Below are 22,107 nucleotides of genomic sequence, written 5' to 3' on the forward strand. Positions count from 1 at the left end.
CCAGCACCGGGATCAGCGTAGCCGCGAGGCCTCCCGGCACTGGGATCAGCGTGACGGGGCAGCACCCAAACCCCCTGATCGCCCTGCAGCTCTGTGTGTGACAGGGGGCGGGGCCACAACCTCCCTATCGGCCCTGCTCTGTTCGTGACAGGGTGCGTTGCCCCAACCCCCTGATCCGCCCTGCTCTGTGTGTGACAGGGAGTGGTGCCCAACTCCCCTATCGGCCCTACTCTGTGAGTGACAGGGGGGAACTCCCCAACCCCCTGATGGGCCCTGCTCTGTGTGTGACAGGGGGGAGCTCCCCAACCCCCTGATGGGCCCTGCTCTGTGCGTGACAGGGGGCAGTGCCCCAACCCCCTGATTGGCCCTGCTCTGTGCATGACAGGGGTGGCGCCGCAACCTGCCCATCGACCCTGCCTTGAGTGTGACAGGGGGTAGTGCCCCAACCCCCCAATCGGCCCTACCTGAGCGTGACTGAGGGTGGCATCAAAACCTCCCGATCCGCCCTGCTGTAGAGATCAAGTAATACACAGGGGACATACAGTAAACAGACCAGGGAAGTAATTCTCCTCTAGGATTGGGAGGAGAAGAGATAGTGTGTTAGGGTGTGGTCCTGGAAAAACTGAGATATTTAAAGGGCACTTGAAGGATGGCTAGGACTTACCAAGTGGATAAAGTGGGACAGAATGTTTTACACTGAAGAAAAGCATGAGAAAGAATCTGAAAGCACATACAGAAATGCATTGATCTGATAATAAGGGGCACTTAAGTGTCCTAGGAATTGGGTTTATAATAATGAATAAGATGTATACAGTTGCTTCCCCTAGAGCTTTCAGTCTAGAAACTAAAATTGTTACAAGGTGGCATTCAGAGATTTTAAACTGGTGGCACTCTTGGGCCAGATTTGAGTTTGAAGGTGTATTTTATTTGGCATACACAGTGGTTTCTTGCTTTTCCTCTTTTCCCTCCATTTTCCCCACAAATAAATATTGGGAAATAACTTAAAAATGAGATTTCACATACAGATGGACATTGAAGATCTACCAGCATGGACTAGCATTCTGAAATGTCACTTCCACTGGAAATGCATACTGGCTACCCATTTTGATGAGCATGCACTTGTACTCCTCTCCATATATCTTTACACCTGGCACATTTTAATCATTATAAAATTTGCCTGGCTCCTATATTTGAGTTGTGAGTCCTTGGATGGTCTACTTCAGCCCCTGCCCTCCTAAATTTTGACAAGTTTTAATAGGAGGAAGTGCATAAAAATGCATAGTGTGTTTTAGGGGAAAAAATTTTTAAACAAACATTTTGGTATTTAGATAATAGCTGTTTTTTATTGAACTGTATCACTTTATGGTATAGACTTTCTCATTTGAGCTCTATACACTCTCCTTTTAATCCAGATTCAGAGTTTAAGACAAATTAACTTAATTTCTTCAACTACTTAGTGTGTGGGCTAGGATTCTTTTTTATTATTTCCATTTTAAAAATATATTTCTATTAATTTCAGAGAGGAAGGGGGAGGGAGGGAGGGAGAGAGAGAGAGAGGAAGAAAGAAAGAGAGAGAGAAACGTCAATGATGAAAGAGAATAATTGATCAGTTACCTCTTGCACGCCCCCTATTGGGGATTGAGCCTGCAACCCAGGCATGTGTCCTGACTGGGAATTGAATTGTGACTTCCAGGTTCATTGATCGAAGCTTAACCACTGAGTCATGCCAGCTTGGCTAGGATTCTAATGCAGAGCTCTGACTCCAATGCCTCCATCCCCCCATGTAGGTAAATTTTGGTTATCTGGAAAGTGTACCTTCAAATATGTATCTATTGAATGTGCTAAGTATCCAAAGATATAAGAAAAACTGCCTTTTCTCTGCATGGGGCTTATCATTAGCTGAGGAGACAGGCATTTACATAAAACAGATAACAATAAGGGGGAACACATGTTAAATACCAAGTGATTGATATAAATTCTAAGGATGCCCCAAACTGCAACAATGCCAGGGAGAATAGAAAGGAGGAGATTGGGAATGACAATTGAAATACGGAAAGGATTCCTGAATAATCAATGGAAAACTAGCAAGAGAGAACCCTTATACCCAAGGACTGAAGGTGGAGAAGGCATATAGACTGGTAGGAGGGGCAGAGGCGAGAAAGGGCTGGCTGGGCACCCACAGACAGCAGCTGAAGTCCCAGAGAGATATCTCAGCTGTGGAGGGTTGCCCCTGAGAACTCTGAGAACTATTCCCGAAGCTGGGCTCCCCAGCAGAGAACACCAAACTCAGGAGGGTACCCACATAACATTTGGCTGTGAAAAGCAGTGGGGTGCTGTCTGCCAGGGAGTGGCAGCTGAAAGTTTGGGCACCCTCTTAAAGGGCCAATGCACAAAAATTCCCTGTGGAGCCACCCACCTTGTGCTTTGGCAGAGGGAGGTTGAAGTGGACTGGAGCTGTGAGAGCAGAACCCAGGACGGGACTCGGGATAAGGCTCAGAAGGCAGACCCCCAAGTTTCCTGGTCTGAGTCATTCCCTCACACAGCAGAGGACATCTTTCCCACATAGACATCTGTTTCGGCTGGGGGGGAAGACAGTTGACACACCCTATTGGAAAACACTTTGCCCTGAGGCCACTTAAGAGATTATTAGCCTCCAGACAGAAGCAACTACCCCACCCTGTTGAAAAAAAACTCTCACCACACCTGAGGACAATTCCCCAGGGGCAATTCAAGTCAGAATCCTATTAATCTGTAGACAGAGGTGGTCTCCGGAGGATTTGAGTCTTTGCCTGATCCAATTAGTCAGAAACAGCTTTTAACACTGTCCTGCACTAGAGATTGAGAGGCATAGAGGATCTACCTAATACATAGTCACAAACACAGACAACCAAAATGAGGAAACAAAGAAACAACCCCCAAATGAAAGAACTAGAGAATTCTTAAGAAGTAGAGATAAATGAAGCAGAGATAAGAAATTTATCTGAAACAGAGTTCAGAGTAATGATGTTAAAAATGCTCAACAGGCCAAAACCGGTTTGGCTCAGTGGATAGAGCGTTGGCCTACGGACTGAAGGGTCCCAGGTTCGATTCCAGTCAAGGGCATGTACCTCGGTTGCGGGCACATTCCCCAGTGGGAGATGTGCAGGAGGCGGCTGATAGATGTTTCTCTCTCATCGATGTTTCTAACTCTCTATCTCTCTCTCCCTTCCTCTCTGTAAAAAATCAATAAAATATATTTAAATAAAAAATGCTCAACAGTATGAAAAAAGATATAGAACTATGAAAAAAGAACAGTCAGATAAAGAATGACATAACAATAAATAAGGAACACATTGGAAGGAATACACAGCAGATTAGGGGAAGCTGAGGATCGAATCAGTCAATTAGAAGACAGAGTTGAAAATATCACTCAATTAGAGAACCAAAAAGAAAAAACAATTAAAAAACAGGAGGACAGCTTAAGGGAGCTATGGGACAATGTGAAGCGTAACAATATGAGAATAGCAGGTGTGCCAGAAGAGGCAGAAAGGGAGAAAGGAATAGAGAAGGTCTTTGAAGAAATAATGGTAGGAAACTTCCCTAACCTGGTAAAGGAAAAAGTCACACAAGTTCAGGAGGCACAGAGAACCCCGAACAAGAAGAACTCAAACAGGTCCACGCCCAGACACATCATAATTAAAATGCCAAAAATTAAAGACAGAGATAATCTTAAAGGCAGCAAAAGAAAAGAAAACTTACTTGCAAAGGAGTTCCCATAAGGCTGACACCTGATTTCTGACCAGAAATTCTGCAGGCCAGGAGGGAATGGCATGAAGTACTCAAGGTAAAGGTAAAGGATCTGAGATCAAGATTACTATATCCAGCAAAACTATCATTCAAAATAGACGGTCAAATAAAGAGCTTCCCAGACCAAAAAAAAAGGCTAAAGGAGTTCATTACCACTAAGCCAGCATTATAAGAAATGCTAAAGGGATTGCTGTAAGGGATTGCTGAGAAGAAGAAACAGAGAGAGAAACCTGGCCATACAGAATTAAAATGGCTATAAATAAGTACCTCTCAATTATAACCCTAAATGTAAATGGACTAAATGCTCCAATCAAAAGGTGTAGGATAGCTGAATGGATACAAAAACGTTACCCAACTATACGCTGTCTACAAGAGACCCACCTCAAAAAAAAAAAAGACACACACAGAATGAAAGTGAAGAGTTGGGAAAAAATTTTCCAAGCAAATGGAAAAGAAAAAAATAGCTGGCATAGCAATACTCATATCCAGCAAAATAGACTTTAAAAGCATCATGCTAAATGAAATAACCCAGTCGGAGAAAGATAAATATCATAGGATCTCACTCATTTGTGGAATATAATAAACAACAAACTGATGAACAAAAATAGAGCCAGAGGGGGGAAAATATACTAGAATATAATAGAAGTAATCCTGTTATTTGCAGATTTTTAATATTTCCTACAACTTTTATGATATTTGGTAATATCATTATACTTAAAATCCTTTTACTCTTGAAATATTTATGTATATTGCATGTAATATATGTAAGATCATTTTTCCTGAATAATTGGTGTTTATTTCATGTAACATCATATTTAAAATAATTTTTCTTGAGATATTAATGTTTATTGGATGTAACATATTTATAAGATCGTTTTTACTTGAAATATTAAGGTTTATTGCATGTCACATAGTTGAAATAGTTTTTTTTTTTAAATAAAAAAATAAAAAAGATTGATAGAAATGACTAAGGTAAAGAATTATGTAACTTTGTGAGAGAATGTGGGGGTAGTGAAAGAGGGAGGTCAAAGATGATTTACCAAGCTTTTCCAGCATTGGTAATTGAATGGAGTTAATGCTTTAGAAATAAAGGTCATCAGAAGAGGAACAGGTTTTGGTATGGACTGAGTTTTATTTATTTGGTGTTGGTGGTGGATTTTTAAAGATTCAAGTAAAGAGCAAAGGAAAATAAAAGCGAAATAAGCATGGAATGCAACAACATCAACCAATAAAGAAAAACAACTCGGCATTCAAAGTGTAGCTACACTCCAGCTTTATGTCATTTAATCTTAGACTGATGGCTTTTTCGTATTCCATGTTCAAACTTGAAGTCAGATAAGTTACTTTAGTTTTGTACATATAAGTATAGATTCTTCATTAATATTTATTTTCTACTAAAGGCCTGGTGCACGAAAATTGTGCACAGGTAGGGTCCTTAGGCCTGGCCTGCGATCAGGGCTGATTGGGGCCTTCTGGCTGCTGGCCAGGACCTTCCTTTGTTCCGCGCCTGGTGGTCAGCGCACATCATAGTGAGTGATCGAACTCCTAGTCTCTTGGTTGAACTCCTGAGGGTACACTTTACATATATATTTTTTAGTTTGTTTTGAAAATAATTGCCCTGGCCTGTGTGGGTAAGTTGGTTGAGCATTGTCCCATGCATATCCCATGCCTGTGTTATGGGTTTGATCTCCAGTAGGGGGTGTGCAGGAGGCAGCTGATCATGTTTCTCTCTCATTGATGCTTCTCTCTTCCTCTTTCTCTCTAATAAATCAATGAAAAAACAGTTGAAAAAGAACAAAATAATTTACTCTGTTGCTTTCACAGGTAAAAATTTTTGAGGAATTCAGTGTTGTTTTTAAAAAGAGAGAAACACTGATCAGCTGCCCCCTGCACACCCCCTACTGGGGATTGAGCCCACAACTTGCACATGTACCTTGACTGGGAATTGAACCAGTGACCTCCTGGTGCATGGGATGATGCTCAACCAATTGAGCCACACTAGCTGGGCCAAGAATATGTTTTTATTGATTTTTAGAGAGAGAGGAAGGAACAGTGGGAAGGAGGGAGGGAGAGAGAGGCGGGGAAGGAAGAGAGGGAGAGGGAGAAAGAAAAAGACAAAAAGAGAGAAACAGCCGAAACCGGTTTGGATAGAGCGTCAGCCTGCGGACTGAAAGGTCCCAGGTTCGATTCCGGTCAAGGGCATGTACCTTGGTTGTGGGCACATCTCCAGTAGGGGGTGTGCAGGAGGCAGCTGATCGATGTTTCTCTCTCATCGATGTTTCTATCTCTCTCCCTTCCTCTCTGTAAAAAATCAATAAAATATATTTTTTTTAAAGAAGAGAGAAACATCAGTGTGAGAAAGAAAACATTGATGGGTTGCCTCCATTATGCTCCCCAGCCAGGATTGAACTTGCAACCTAGGTATGTGCCCAGACTGGGAATTGAACCCACAACCTTTTGGTGTATGGGACGATGCTCCAACCAACGGAGCCACCTGGACAGGGCTCAGTGGTCTCTCTCTCTTTGTAAGTAACTTTATTGAGATATAATTCACAAACTATAAAATTCACCCTTTTAAAGTATACACGTCAGTGGTTTTCACTAGAATGGTAAGAGTTGTGCATCACTGCTATCAATTTTAGAACATTATCATTACCCCCAAAAGATACTTCATACCCATTAGCAGTCACTCCTCGTTCCTCTTCCCCCTAGCCTCTGACAACTACTATTCTACTTTTTGTTTTATGGATTTGCCTATTCTGGATAGTTCATATAAATTGGGTTATATAATATGTGACCATTTGTGACTGGCTTCTTTCACTTAGCATGTTTTCTAGGTTCATCCATGTTGTAGCATGTACCAGTACTTAATTCCTTTTTATGACTGAACTAGAGACATGGCTCACAAAACTCGTGCGTGGTACAGTCCCTGGGCCTGGCCTGTGATCAGGGCTATCTTCCCCGGCTACCTGCAGCCAGCCCCACACCCCACCGCCACCCACTCCTGGTTCCCTGTTTGCTATCGGGTGATTGGAGCCTGCCGGCCGGGGGGGGAAAAACCAAGAGGTCAGCCATTCCACCCACTCACTGGCCCCGCCCCCTGCCACCACCCACCCCGGTTCCCTGTTCACCATCAGGCGATCAGAGCCTGACAGCTAGGGGAAGGGACCAAGAGGTCGGCAGTTCCTGCCTGATCGCTGGACCTGCCCCCGCCGCGGGTTGCCCTCTGTGTGTGGGGCAACTGGTGGGGTGGGGGCCTTGGCCTGGCACCACCAGCGTCCCCCACCACCCACCCCTGGTTCCCTGCTCGCCATTGGGCACTCGGAGCCTGCCAGCCAGGGAAAGGGACTGAGAGGTAGTCAGTGTGCCTCATAGTCACTGGTTGAGCGGTCATTCTGGTTGTTCTGCCGTTAGGGTCTATTTGCATATTACCCTTTTTATTATATAGGATAGAGTACTGGTGCACAGGTGGGGACTGGCCGGCCTACCCTGATGGGGGCCCCGGATTGGGTTGAGGGTCCCTGCTGGGGGGCGAGGGGCCTGGGGTTGGTTTGCAGGCTGGCCACGCCCCCGATCTGGGTGGGGGTCCCCGCTGGGGGACAGGGCCAGCCGGGGCAAGGGGCCGTGGTTGTTCTGGTCTCTGGTTGTTCTGGTCATTCTGCTTTTCAGTCGCTGGGCTTTTATTATATAGGATAATATTGCATTGTATGGATATACTCATTTATACATTTATCAGTTGATGGACTTTTGGGTTGTATTTACTTTTTGGATATTATGATTGCTGCTGCTATGAACATTTATGTACAGATTTTTGTGTGGACATAGGTTTTCAGTAGTCTTGGATGGAATTGCTGGGTCATAGGGTAATTCTTTGTTTAACATATTGAGGAATTGTCAGACAACTTTCCAAAAGTGGCTGCACCATTTTGCAATCCTAATAGCAATTTATGAGAGTTTGATTTTCTCCACTCAGTTGCCAGTACTTATTGTATATCCTTTTTAGAAAATATCTTTTCTAGCCCAAGTTATTTTTTAAATCATTCTTTTTAAATCTTTATTGTTGAAAGGTTTATGTCCCCCTTTTCTCCCCATTGATCCCTTCTGGCCCACCCTTGCCCCTTGCCCAAGGCCTTCACTACCCTACTGTCTGATCTATATATCATTAAAAAAAATTTTTAGTGAATTTATTGGGGTAACATTGGTTAATAAAATTATAGGATTCAAGTATTCAAGTGTACAGTTCTACAACACAGTATCTGTATATTGTATTATGTGTTCACCACCCGAAGTCAAGTGTCCTTTCATCACCATTTACCGCCCCCTTTACCCTCTTTTACTTCCCCTCATCCCACTTTCCCTTTGGTAATCACTGTTGTCTGTGTCCATGAAATTTTTTTTTTAATCCCGCCACCTTTTTCACCTAGCCTCTCTTCCCTCTGAGAGCTTGTCAATCTGTTTTCCATGTCTGTTAGTCTGTTTCTATTTTGTTTGTTTATTTTGTTCATTAGATTCTGTAGTGAAAGACAAATTATATGGTATTTGTCTTTCTCTGTATATCCTTTTGATTTTTCCAACCTAGTGGGTGTGAAGTGGTATCTCCTTGTGGTTTTGATTTGCATTTCCCTAGTGATTAATGATTGAGCATTTTTCATGTACTTTATGGCCATGCTTTGTAGAAATGAGTTTTAGAATCCTTTGCCCATTTAAAAGTTTATTTTTTTTTATTGTTGTCAGTAGTCTCTTTGAACAAAGATGGGTGTTGTACACTGATAAATGTCATTTGTATTAGGTGACAGTGAATTTTTCATGTGTGTTAGTGATAGACTCTTAGGTTTAACTGGTTGTATCTATCAAGAATATTTTAAGTACTGACCTTCCTAAGTATTCCTTTTTAAAAAGTTCCTAAGATTTTACTTTGCAGCGGTTCTCAACCTGTGGGTCGCGACCCCTTTGGCGGTTGAATGACTCTTTCACAGGGGTCGCTTAAGACCATCCTGCATATTAGATATTTACATTACGATTCATAACAGTAGCAACATTACAGTTATGAAGTAGCAACGAAAATAATTTTATGGTTGGGTCACAACATGAGGAACTGAATTTAAAGGGCCAGAAGGTTGAGAACCACTGCTTTATGGTGACTAATACAGTCAATAAGGCTTGATTGAGTATGTCTCTATTATAATGAGAAGGCTTAACTTTAATATTTTTGGAATGTCAAAAACAGCAACATTTTAATTAAGTCATTTAAAAATCTAAGCATCAATTTTTTTTAAAATCTTATTGATTTCAGAGAGGAAGGGAGAGGGAGAGAGAGATAGAAACATCAATGACCAGAGAGAATCATTGATTGGCTGCCTCCTGCATGCCCCCTCTTGGGGACTGACCCTGCAACCTAGGCATGTACCCTTGACTGGAATCGAACCCGGGACCCTTCAGCCCACAGGCGCGACCCTCTAACCACTGAGCCAAACCAGCTGGGGCTAAGCACCAAATTTTAATTATGTGCATTGAATCTTTGACGTAACTGGAGCAATTCCATCTTTCCCAAGTAATTGAATCTACTTTGTAAACTGTGTTCTAATGTCTTTTTCTTTTCTTTTCTTTTCTTTTTTTAAGGTTATCCTGAATACCACATGTTTAACAATTTGCCTTGTGACATTAGCCAGTGTTTTTCACTGCCTCCAAAATATCAAAATTGCTCTGGAAATTGGAGATATACTTGATATAAAAGAAATAACTTTAACAAATGGACAATATGTCTATTACAAATACACCAACAAGTAATGATGCTTGTCTGAGCATTGTACATAGTTTGATGTGCCATAGACAAGGTGGAGAGAGTGAAACATTTGCAAAAAGAGCAATTGAAAGTTTGGTAAAGAAGCTGAAGGAGAAAAAAGATGAATTGGATTCGTTAATAACAGCCATTACTACAAATGGAGCTCATCCTAGTAAATGTGTTACCATACAGAGAACATTGGATGGAAGGCTTCAGGTTAGTCTTGTACTTGAGCTTTCATATATCTTCTGTAGTGGCAGATTAAAAAAGAAATTCTTGTTTCCTTTCAGTTACTTTGGGATACTTTAATTCTTGCCCCATCTCTTTAGATATTACACATCCTGTACCAATACCCACCATGGGAATATATGGAAGAATATGTATTCCATATAATAAAGATGTATTTTAAAAATTGTTTAATGTTCTGACTAAAATGTTACATGTAGAAAATTTGGAACATAAAAATAAAAGGCAGAAGAAAACTCATACCTTTAGCATTTTGGTATTTATTCTTGTTGCTTTTTTATGTTTTTTTCCTTTTTGGTATTATATGCACATTTTTGAAACCTGTGTTATACTTGTTTTTTTTTTAAAAATAATTTAGAAATCTGATAATGTATGTTTGGTACTTTTATATTAAAGAAATCTAGAAGAATTCAAGGATATCTTTAAGACTTAAGTTGAAAAGCTTATATTTGACAAATTTTCTTTACCTTTTGTTTTAACTGGTCATATTTTTTCATGTAGAACTACATAATATATCTCCAGTCCTTAATATTTTTAAAGAAACATGTCATTAGATTTAACATTTTTGTTTCTAGATTTTTAGGCATAATTTCCACAACAAAGCCATAGTTTTTTTGCATTTTCAAAACCTAGCACAGGCTTTGAAATCATACCTAAGCTCACTGCTTTGTGACCATAGCCAAGTAAGTTATTTTGAGCTTTAGTTTTCTCTCTCTTTTTTTAACATCGATGAGAGAGAAATATCGATTCAGCTGCTTCCTGCACACTCCCTACTGGGGATGTGCCCGCAACCAAGGTACACGCCCTTGACCGGAATCGAACCTGGGACCCTTCAGTCCGCAGGCCGATGCTCTATCCACTGAGCCAAACCGGTCAGGGCTAGTTTTCTCTTTTATGAAATGGAGATTAAAATACTGACTTTATAGGATTGTAAGGATTAAATGAGAACACGTATAAAGTGCCTTGTATAATGTATGATGCATAACTGATGCTCAATAAATGATTGTTTCTTTTTCCTAGGTGGCTGGCCGTAAAGGATTTCCTCATGTGATCTATGCCCGTCTCTGGAGGTGGCCTGATCTTCACAAAAATGAACTAAAACATGTTAAATATTGTCAGTATGCATTTGACTTAAAGTGTGATAGTGTCTGTGTGAATCCATATCACTATGAACGAGTTGTATCACCTGGAATTGGTAAGTAAACTTTGCTTTTTTCCTTAGAAGCACAAAGGGAAAACATCTCAATAGTGTTTTAATTTTTCTAAGTTAAATTATAAATTTGGAGATGGCCCAGGACTTCCAACTAAAGTTAAAGAATCAGACATTTTTAATGAAATATAAATATTTAAATTTCAACTTTGGAACACACTTGTATTTTGATTGCTAGAACAAAATAGTTGGTATTTTGCCCATTTAGAATATTGTTTTGGAAAATAAGATGGAAAGCATGATAGAGTTGAATATTTCATGTATTATGATAGCATTTATTCTTGAAATGGTTCATGAAGTTTTGACTTTGGCTTATATTTACATTTAATAATTTAAAATACAATGGAAAATATTTTCATGGTAATGATTAATGTTTCATTTTCTTTCCCCCTTTTAAAAATGAAGATCTCTCGGGATTAACATTGCAGAGTAATGGTAAGTAACCTGTTTCTTGTAACTTTCTCTCTTTTTTTTTATTCAGTCTCCTGTATTTTTCATTTACTTAGAAATTGTGTATACTGGTTCATTTACAAGAAAACGTCTTGCCCCTTTGGAAATGTAGGTTTTGGGGGTTGCATGCATCAGCATTTAAAACTGGATTTAAATAAGCTGTTGGTGCTTTTATTTGAAATGCTGTTTATCAATTAAAGTAGTCTAAAAATATAATAGGGGGATCATAAAACATACAAAGGAAGAATATTTTTGAATCGGTTAAAACTGGTTATTTTGGAAGAAAATCTAACAGAGGTGGGTTTAAATGGGTATAAATACCTGTAATGTTTGGTAATTTGGAATCTTGTATAATATTAAAAAATACCAGTATTCTAATCTTTCTTCATTTCAGCCTAACTTATTTTTATGAATGATAGGGAATTTTAAGAATGATTTAAAACTATATATATTAATATTTTTTTCAGTCTTGTTACATTTTGAGTAAATTAAGCAAGGACACTTTAAAGCAGTGGTTCTCAACCTTCTGGCCCTTTAAATACAGTTCCTCATGTTGTGACCTAACCATAAAATTATTTTCGTTGTTACTTCATAACTGTAATGTTGCTACTGTTATGAATTGTAATGTAAATATCTAATATGCAGGATGGTCTTAGGCGACCCCTGTGAAAAGGGTGTTCGACCGCCAAAGGGGTCGTGACCCACAGGTTGAGAACCACTGCTTTAAAGTATATGCTGATCACAGATGATCTAGTCCTATTTTAAAAAGGAGAAGGTGTTTTGAGGTGGGGAAATACAACAAATGGGTGTGTGTGTTCTTTGTGTGTTTTTTTAGTGTAATATGTGAGAACAGAGATCTGTTAAAACATTAGCTATGTTATTTAGAACATGTTAACTCAAAATTCTAAGAACTAATTAATTTGCAGAGAAACTCTGATGAAGAACCACTGTCACCTTAAAAAGGTGTGCCATTGTTCTGGGGGGAAGTTAGTGGCTCAGTACCTCTTCTGTTGCAGAATCTTAGAGGTGGGTCAGAAATATCTTCTGACCTTAAACAAAATTTAGGAAGACCCTGAAAGCCCACTTGTTTTTATTCTCCACTTTTCTTCTGTGCCATTCGTAACAGAAGAATACTCTAGTGCCCTTGGTACTTGTTAATGGTTATTAGGTTTCTTCAAACAATTGGTTGATAATAGAAGCTGTTGTGATGGTCTGGGAAGGGACCCAGATTGGCTAAAGCCCTGTCGCCATAGATATTGATACCATGTCACTTCCCATCGTCACCATTCTCCATCCATGTTTTTTGGAGAATTAAAGCATTTAGCTAAAGGGGTGTTGGGGGTTGGGAAACTGTAGTGATAGCTACATTAGAATCTCCTTCGGGGGGTGTTTCTGAGGGGTTCCTGCTCTGAAGACTCTTCACACTCCTTCCCTATCCTAAAATACTGCTGTTACTGAGTACCATTATTTGGGTTGGATTTCTAGAAGGGAATTTAAGTTTGACTTAGCATTTAGGATTTTTCTGTCTGGTCCTAAACCTTTAGGGGTATTCAGTATACTTTACTTTCAAAGACTATGTTACATAATAATTCTAGATCCTGGAATTGGATAGCTATCAGATCTGACTCATACTTGTACCATGTGTTAAATTAGCAAAAAGATATAGCTCAGTGCTCAATCTCAATTTGGTCTCATCTGGATAAATAGTTTCCCCAGCCATTTGATTTTTGTCTGCCTCATGTTATATATTTAAGGTGATTATTATTTCTAAGTTAACTAAGGAGTACCTCTTCAAAACCATTGTGGGAATATAGTCTAGCTTCAAATTTCAAGGGGTCAGTCAAATTGATTGATAAAATATATCTGATGCCACTACCTCTAAATAAATAGCTTTTGCTGATAAAGTAGTATGCTTTTCAAATATTGTAAAAAAACTCTGAATTATTTACACTATTATTAATTTTAGGTATTATTATAAGATTTTTTTCTAAAAATAGAAGCTTATAAGATTTTAAAATATGCTTAATTTTCTATATAGCTCCACCAAGTATGTTGGTGAAGGATGAATATGTACATGACTTTGAGGGACAGCCATCATTATCCACTGAAGGGCATTCAATTCAAACCATCCAACATCCACCAAGTAATCGTGCATCGACGGAGACATACAGCACCCCAGCTCTGCTAGCTCCATCTGAGTCTAATGCTACCAGCACCACCAACTTTCCCAACATTCCTGTGGCTTCCACAAGTGAGTTGTAGAATCAGATGTAGTCAGCAAGTTGAATTTCCTTAACCATTGAATATTTACACTTGGAGGGAAACTCCAAGTAAGTAATAATTAAAAGTACTATGGTATCTATTTTAAAATATGTCTTTATTAATTTCAGAGAGAGGAAGGGAGAGGGAGAGAGAGAGAAACATCAGTGATGAGAGAGAATCATTGATGTGCACACCCCCTACTGAGGATCAGGCCCGCAATGGGCATGTGCCTTGACCAGGAATCAAACCATGACCTCCTGGTTCATAGGTCATTGCTCAACCACTGAACCATACCGGCTGGGCTGTACTATGGTATCTTTCATTGGTAAATAAGTATTAAATAGGTTGCTGGGAAAATATGGTTTGTAGTTTATTTAAATATTTTTATGTTGATGTATAGTCACTTGGAAGTTAAGTAATGACTGATTATAATATTGATTTAAATTAGTGGTCTAATTTGTACTTTATCTACTGTTGTATGCAGAAGTAAGAAGCTTCTTGAGCTTTCAGATACTTTTGAGAGAAATAGTGAAGTAATTAACAAGTTGTTTTAAACCAACATGTTTGTAAAAATCTACGGTAATGGAATTGCGAACTTTGCTTTAATCAGTGTTCTTCTTTTGATTTATCTGGCAGACTATTGCTTTATAATAGTCATCTCAGTCTCCTATTGTGCAAACTTAGAAGAAGGGATCTTGACAGACTAATATTCCTCAAGATAAATGTTAAGTATTTTAGTCAATTTTGAAATAAAGCTAAATTCTACATAAGCTAACACTGTATTTTTTCAAGTAAAAAGTCTGTTTCAAAAAGTTTTTTTCCATAATAGAGGTGCCACCTTCTCTGGCACAGGGCTATTAGGTTCAACTTTTCTTGGGCCTGATCAAGGTAATAATGACTTGGTTCTGTTACTGCTGTTATTTATTTTTACAGTCACAAATAGCTGGACAATTTGCTGTTTGGAATAGCTTTGTAAAATTAATCACAGAGCAGGTTGTTGGCATGTATATGTTATTTGCACCTGGTTGCTAAGGAGATTGTGTCTAAGCCCACATCAGCACTAGATGTTAATAGATTTGGACTGATACTTTGTTGGTCCCTACCAAAGGGGGCATTATTCTGTTTACTTTAATATCAGATCAGATTCAATATATAAATTTGATCTTTGGAATAAATGGAGAACTGATTTATATAATTGAGTTTTTGAGTAAAGCATACCAACTTTCCCCCTCTTTAATTCATTTCATATCTTAAAAGCAGTATCTTTTGGATTTGCTACATGAGATGACTACTTAGATATAGTGTTTATGTGAAAACGTGAGGATATAACCACTTGGTGTTTCTGTTCTTATATATATACTAGAGGCCCGGTGCACAAAAATTTCTGTATTGGGCAGGGGGGGGGGGGTGGGGGAGTCTCTCAGCCCGGCCTGTGCCCATTGCAGTCCAGGACCCCTTGAGGGATGTCCACCTGTCGACTTAGGCCCACTCCCCAGGGGATCAGGCCTAAGCTTGCAGTCAGACATCCTTCAGGCAGCCAGGAAGCCCTCGGGGGATGTCCGACTAAAGGCTTTGGCCCCCAAGGGAGCTGTGATGAGGAAGCTGGGGTGACAGAGGAGCCACGCTGTCCCGCCCCGCTGCCCTGGGTCAGGTCGCATACAGGACACCCAGACGGCGGCTGGGTGGGCCGGCCGATCGCTGTGGCCCCACCCGGCCACCCCAGGTTGGGTTGCACACGGGATGTCCCCCACCCCGGGTTGCAGATGGCAGGCCTGGATGGTGGCAGGGCAGGCGGGATGGCGCTGACCCGCCCTACCTGCAGTATGCAAATTAGCTGCCATCTTGGTTGGTGGTTAATTTGCATATCGCGCCGGTTAGCCAATGTGAGGTGTAGTGGAGGTATGGTCAATTACCATGTTTGTCCATTACATAGGAGATATATATCCGGTCTAATAATAGACCAACATGGTAATTAACCGTACCTCCGCTACGTTTCCCATTGGCTAATCAGGGCAATATGCAAATTAACCGCCAACCAAGATGGCGGCCGGCAGCCAGGCAGCTGAAGCAAACATGAGGCTTGCTTGCTCCAGTGATGGAGGAAGCCAAGGTTCCCCGCCTGCCGCTGCCGGCCTCTGAGCTTGCACTCTAAGCAACTGTGTTGCAATTATAGAAGCTAAACAAACCACAGGTACCTGCTTTCAGCCAGCCGGCCTTGGAGCTGGAGCCGCAACAAGGATTCAATTACAGAAGGTAAATAAATCCCAGAATAAAAAAAAGAAGAAAAAAAGGAGAGACTGGGAGCTTCAGTTGCAGGCTTGGCCCGCCTGAAAATAGCCCTCAGCCCTACATCCAGGCTGGCCAGGCACCCCAGTGGGGACCCCCACCCTGAAGGGGATGCGGGCAGCCTGAAAACAGCCATCAGCCCCTCATCCAGGCTGGCCAGGCACCCCAGTGGGGACCCCCACCCTGATCCGGGACACCATTGAGGACAAACCAGCTGGGCCCCACCCGTGCATCAGGCCTCTATCCTATCTAGTAAAAGGGTAATATGCAAACTGACCCTAACAGCAGAAAGACTGGGAATGACTGGTCACTATGACACACACTGCCCACCAGGGGGCAGACTCTCAATGCAGGAACTGCCCTCTGGTGGTCAGTGAGCTCCCACATGGAGGAGCTCTGCTCAGCCACAAGTCAGGCTGATGGCTGCTAGTACAGCGGTGGTGGTGGGATCCTCTCCTGCCTCCTCAGCAGCGCTAAGGATGTCTGACTGCAGCTTAGGTCTGCTCCCCGCTGGCAAGTAGACATCCTCCGAGGGCTGCTGGGCTGCCAGAGGGATGTCTGATTGCCAGCTTAGGCCCAATCCCCTGGGGAGCAGGCCTCAGCCAGCCAATGGTCATCCCCCGAGGGGTCCCAGACTGTGAGAGGGCATAGGCCGGGCTGGGGGACCTTCGCGCTGCCCCCCCCGCCCAGCCCCCCAGTGCACAAATTTTGTGCACTGGGCCTCTAAAATATATATATACACATACACACACACACACACACACACACACACACTAGAGGCCCGGTGCATGGATTCGTGCACATTCGAAAGAAATTAATTAGAAGGTGGCCGGTGGGGCAGGACTGGGCAAGATGGGCTGTACACACCCTGGAGCCAACCTCCCGTAGTCCCTCCCTGGCTAGCAGCACCTCGGGCGGTGCCAGGGCTTGAAGGGCATTAGCGGAGTGAGCAGGGTCCCTCAGCCTGGCCTGCAGGGATCGGGCTGAAATCAGCAATCTGACATCCCCTGAGGGGTCCCGGAGTGTGAGAGGGCACGCTGTAAAGTTGCTGTCGCTCGTCAGCTCCTGTGTTGAGTGTCTGCCCCCTGGTGGTCAGTGCGTGTCATACCTACTGGCTGGTCAGCTGGTCGGCCGACCGGCCAGTCGGCTGGTTACTTAGCCTTTTATATATATAATAGAGGCCCGGTGCACAAAAATTTGTGCACTCGGGGGGGGAAGGAGGGGGCCCTCAGCCTTGCCTGTGCCCTCTTGCAGTCTGGGACCCCTCGGGAGATAACGACCTACTGGCTTAGGCCTGCTCCTGGGTGGCAGAGGGCAGGCCTAATCCCTAGGTGCAGCCCCTGGTCGGGCTCAGAGCAGGGCCGACTGGGGAATTGGGGCGCTGCCCCCTGTCATGCACAGAGCAGGGCGGATCGGGAGGTTGCGATGCCACCCTCAGTCACGCTCAGGGTAGGGCCGATTGGGGAGTTGGGGCACCGCCCCCTGTCACACTCAAGGCAGGGTCGATGGGGAGGTTGCGGCGCCACCCCGTCACGCACAGAGCAGGGCCAATCAGGGGGTTGGGGCGCTGCCCCCTGTCACTCACAGAGCAGGGCCCATCAGGGGATTGGGGAGCTCCCCCCTGTCACGCACAGAGCAGGGCCGATCAGGGCGTTGGGGAGCCCCCCCTTTCACGCACAGAGCAGGGCCCATCAGGGGGTTGGGGAACTCCCCCTGTCATGCACAGAGCAGGGCCCATCTGGGGTTTGGGGAGCTCCCCCCTGTCACGCACAGAGCAGGACGGATCAGGGGGTTAGGGCGCCGCCCTCTATCACCCACAGAGCAGGGCCGATCAGGGGGTTGGGGCGCTGCCACTGTCACACTCAGGGCAGGGCCGATGGGGAGGTTATGGCTCTACCCCATCACACTCAGAGCAGGGCCCGTGGGGTGGGGGTGTTGGGGCGCCGCCCTCTACCACCCACAGAGCAGGGCCGATCAGGGGGTTGGGGCGCCGCACTCTGTCACACACACAGCCGCAGGGCGATCAGGAGGTTGGGGAGCTCCCCCCTATCAGGCACAGAGCAGGGCCGATCAGGGGGTTGGGGCGCCTTCCCCTGTCCCAAACAGAGCAGGGCCGATAGGGAGGTTTTGGCCCCGCCCCCTGTCACACACAGAGCCACAGGGCAATCAGGGGGTTTGGGCGCTGCCCCCAGTCATGCTGATCCCGGTGCCGGGAGACCTCGCGGCTCCGCTGATCCCGGTGCTGGGAGGCATATTACCCTTTTACTATATAGGATAGAGGCCTGGTATACGGGTGGGTGCCGGCTGGTTTGCCCTAAAGGGTGTCCTGGATCAGGGTGGGGGTCCCCACTGGGGTGCCTGGCCAGCCTGGGTGAGGGGATGATGGCTGTTTGCAGCTGGTCACACACCCTTCAGAGTGGGGGTCCCCACTGGGGTGCCTGGCCAGTCTGGGTGAGGGGCTGAGGGCTGTTTTCAGGCTGGGGCTGAAGCTCCCAACTGCTCCTTTTTTTCTTTTTTCTTTTTTTTTTTATTCTGAGCCAGCTTTAGCTCTGAGGCTCCAGCTCTTAGGCCTCCGCTCCTGAAAGCAGGTATCTGGTTTGTTTAGGTTCTACAATCGAAACTCTGTATCAACTCCAGGTCTGAGATCCTGGCTAGCTGAAAGCTGGTTTCTGGGGTTTTGTTTAGCTTCTATTTTTGTAACTATGTTTCAAACTGCCAGCTCAGAGGCCTGCAGCGGCAGGCGGGGGACGTTGGAGTCCTCCGTCAGTGAAGCAAGCAAGCCTCATGTTAGTTTCAAGCTGCCTGGCTGCCGGCCGCCATCTTGGCTGGCAGTTAATTTGCATATCTCACTGATTAGCCAATGGGAAGGGTAGCGGTCGCACGTCAATTACCATGTTTCTCTTTTATTAGATAGGATAGAGAGAGAGGGATAGATATTTTTTTGTTTTTAATGATTTCAGAGAGGGAGGGAGAGGGAGAGGTAGAAACATCAGTGATGAGAAAGAACCATTGATTGGTTGCCTCCTGTATGCCCCACACTGGAATTGAGCCCACAACCTAGGCATATGTCCTGACTGGGAATCGAATCATGACCTCCTGGTTCATAGGTTGACATTCAACCACTGAGCCACACTGGCCAGTCTATCTACTCTTTATTTACCAGTTTGGGAACATAGTTGACAAAGAGAATGGGCAGTGATGGAGAAATAAAGAATGTACATTACAGCATAGATTAGTGCTAGAGCACAGATACTAACCTGTTGATAGTATCTGGAGGTTGAAATTGTGGGCCTTTGTTGATGCCTGCTAAAATGAGTTCATTTTAAATGGGCTGAGTCCTGTGAAGATTAGACAAGTAATAATTACAAAATTTCAGTGGTTTACAAATGAGACAAACAGTTGACTTAATGCTTGCTTGAAGAAATCACGTTTTTTCCCACTAAAAAAAAAAAAAGGCTTTAAAAGTGGAGGCCAGTAAGCCATCATAGAATGACATTTAATTGGATAGAAGCCAGAGGAAGCTTAGTCTTCTTTGTTATATACAGAGAAGGCAACTAGTTTCCTGTAATTTCAGGAGTGTGCTAATGTTCTTGGAAAGAGATGATTCTTGATTTTTAAAAGTACATGAAAAAATTTCAAAGAAGATTGATAGTCTGATAGTTTTTTTTTAAGACTAGCAATCATACTATAACAAACAGTGGAGCTTGAAAAATTTTTTTAAAATTTTCTCACCTTATCCATCACATTTCATTTAAAATATTTGCCTGACCTGCTTTTCTTTTATCAAACCCTAGCATTGTATTATTACCAGTACCAGAGCTGATAATAATGAACTTTCCAGTCTTCAACATTTACTTAAGCCTGGACTTTTGGAGTTCTAATCAAAAAGGTTCAGAGCTGAATGGAGTGGCTGGGGTGAGCTGATATGCTTCTGAAGAAGTTAGTGTGGTAGCCTAGATATATAGTGGGATTTTTCTGGCATTTGAGGAATATTGTGAAGAAATAGGCCACTAAAATTAGCTAGCCATTACTTAAGATAGAATGATTTTGAACTTCTTCAAGTTAAGATTTGCTTTTATAGAGGACTTTAGGATTTTTTATTTGATAGGCCATGAATGAGTTCATTTTTTGCTCATTTTTATAGTTGTGACTGTCATGTAATTTGGTCCTTCAGTTACTGTATAAAACCATAGGATTGGATCTATAAATGTGCCATCTTAATGTCTTCTTGTTCCTCTAGGTCAGCCTGCCAGTATACTGGCAGGCAGCCATAGTGAAGGATTGTTGCAGATAGCTTCAGGGCCTCAGCCAGGACAGCAGCAGAATGGATTTACTGGTCAGCCAGCTACTTACCATCATAGTATGTACATGCTTTTTAAAATATTTTAAGTAGTTGAGAAGAAGTAGGCAGACTTTATAAAAACAAATTAATCCATGTGGGCCTTAATTTTTAGACAGCACTACCACCTGGACTGGAAGTAGGACTGCACCATACACACCTAATTTGCCTCACCACCAAAACGGCCATCTTCAGCACCACCCGCCTATGCCGCCCCATCCCGGACATTACTGTAAGCTCTTGTTTTTGTTGTAAGGGCCTTTTCTTTTTGAGGACTTCGTTTTTTTTCCATTTAAAAAATGTTTTTACATCTTTTGTTCATTTTACAATTTAGTTTTATTAAATGATTAGAGTTTTTCAGTATTTTTGGTAAACATTTTTTATTACTGTGTTATCATACCTTTGTTTTAGAAGAGTAATGTTTACTAAATACATTTATTTTTCCGTTGCTAATGTTTCATTAACACCACATTGATTTCCATTCATTTGTTTGTTTGCTTTGTGCATGTTCTTAGATCTCATGTGTATCTGTATATCCACCCCATGTTGATTGAAACCCTTTGAGTGTCAAGATCTCAAGGTTTCCCTCACTGTAGTATTTAGCATACCATAGACACTCTGACGTGGAACCCATCATTGCATCTGCAGGCATGATTGGGAGGGATACCCTACTGATTAACCATAGCTTGTAGTTTCAGGCAGAATAGGAACTTTGTTCTTTTGGCTTAGTAAAATCAATAGTATAAATCTTTCATATAGATTAAATCTTTTTCCCTCTAATACAAGGTTAATAGTCCCAAAGAAAACTTAAAAAAAACATAGAAGTGTATAAATAAGAATCCTGCTACCCAGAGATACCACTTTTAATACTTTGTCATGTTTTCCTTCCAGTCATATAAATGGGTATATATAAATTTGGGGGGAGGAGGAGATCATATTGTGTATATTGTTATATCCTGGTTTTTTTTCAGTTATGTTATTTTTTGATATCTTAAGAGAATATAATTTTTAATGGCTGCTGAGACAGCATAGTAGTTAAGGGTGCTGAATTTGGACCCTTAACTGGCTGTGTGACCATTGGCAAGTTATTTAATCTCTCTAAGCCTTAAGGCAGGGGTCCTCAAACTACGGCCCGTGGGCCACATGCAAATACAAATATTGTATGTGTTCCCGTTTTGTTTTTTTACTTCAAAATAAGATATGTGCAGTGTGCATAGGAATTTGTTATAGTTTTTTTTTTAAACTATAGTCCGGCCCTCCAATGGTCTGAGGGACAGTGAACTGGCCCTCTGTTTAAAAAGTTTGAGGACCCCTGCCTTAAGGGTAACAGTAGTAATTAGTATCTAACCCCATGTTATAAGAAATAAATGTAATAATTCATGTGAGATGTTTAGCACAATGTCTTAACACATAATAATCTCTCAGTTATGTTAGCTACTGTTCCATTATGGAAATAGCCTTAATTTAATAAGCCATAAACACTTGTTTTTAGAATGCACCTAACACTTTGAGTTATTATTACATATTACATTATAAATTATATTGTATTACATGTTACATGAGTAATTTATAATTTACATTAAGTTTTGCATGTACAACTATTGTAAATTGCTTAACAGCACTAGTGCATATAGCACTAAATGTTAGCTATTAAGTATCTATAAAAGTAATTCAAGAGTATTTGCTTATTATAATTATGAAGTAATCTAAATTAAGCTTTTAAGTTCTTAGACATTTCAGAAACTT

General features: G+C 42.2%; 1 protein-coding gene across 2 annotated transcripts in view; it reads left to right on the forward strand.

The window, feature by feature from the left end:
* The first annotated feature begins 8,251 nt into the window (after positions 1-8,251).
* Positions 8,252-22,107, forward strand: part of SMAD4 (SMAD family member 4) — a 36,909-nt gene continuing 23,053 nt past the window's right edge. For both annotated transcript variants that reach the window (XR_013996356.1, XM_081097591.1), the window contains exons 1-6: positions 8,252-9,784; positions 10,835-11,009; positions 11,430-11,459; positions 13,513-13,725; positions 20,263-20,382; positions 20,477-20,593. Coding sequence is in view for 1 of the 2 variants with exons in the window: in XM_081097591.1 (XP_080953717.1) it covers positions 9,536-9,784; positions 10,835-11,009; positions 11,430-11,459; positions 13,513-13,725; positions 20,263-20,382; positions 20,477-20,593 (904 nt within the window). In the remaining variant the exon portion in view is untranslated. The remainder of the gene's footprint in view (positions 9,785-10,834; positions 11,010-11,429; positions 11,460-13,512; positions 13,726-20,262; positions 20,383-20,476; positions 20,594-22,107) is intronic.

This window comes from Myotis nattereri, assembly GCF_964212035.1.
Source record: "Myotis nattereri genome assembly, chromosome: 8".
Classification (NCBI taxonomy): domain Eukaryota; kingdom Metazoa; phylum Chordata; class Mammalia; order Chiroptera; family Vespertilionidae; genus Myotis; species Myotis nattereri.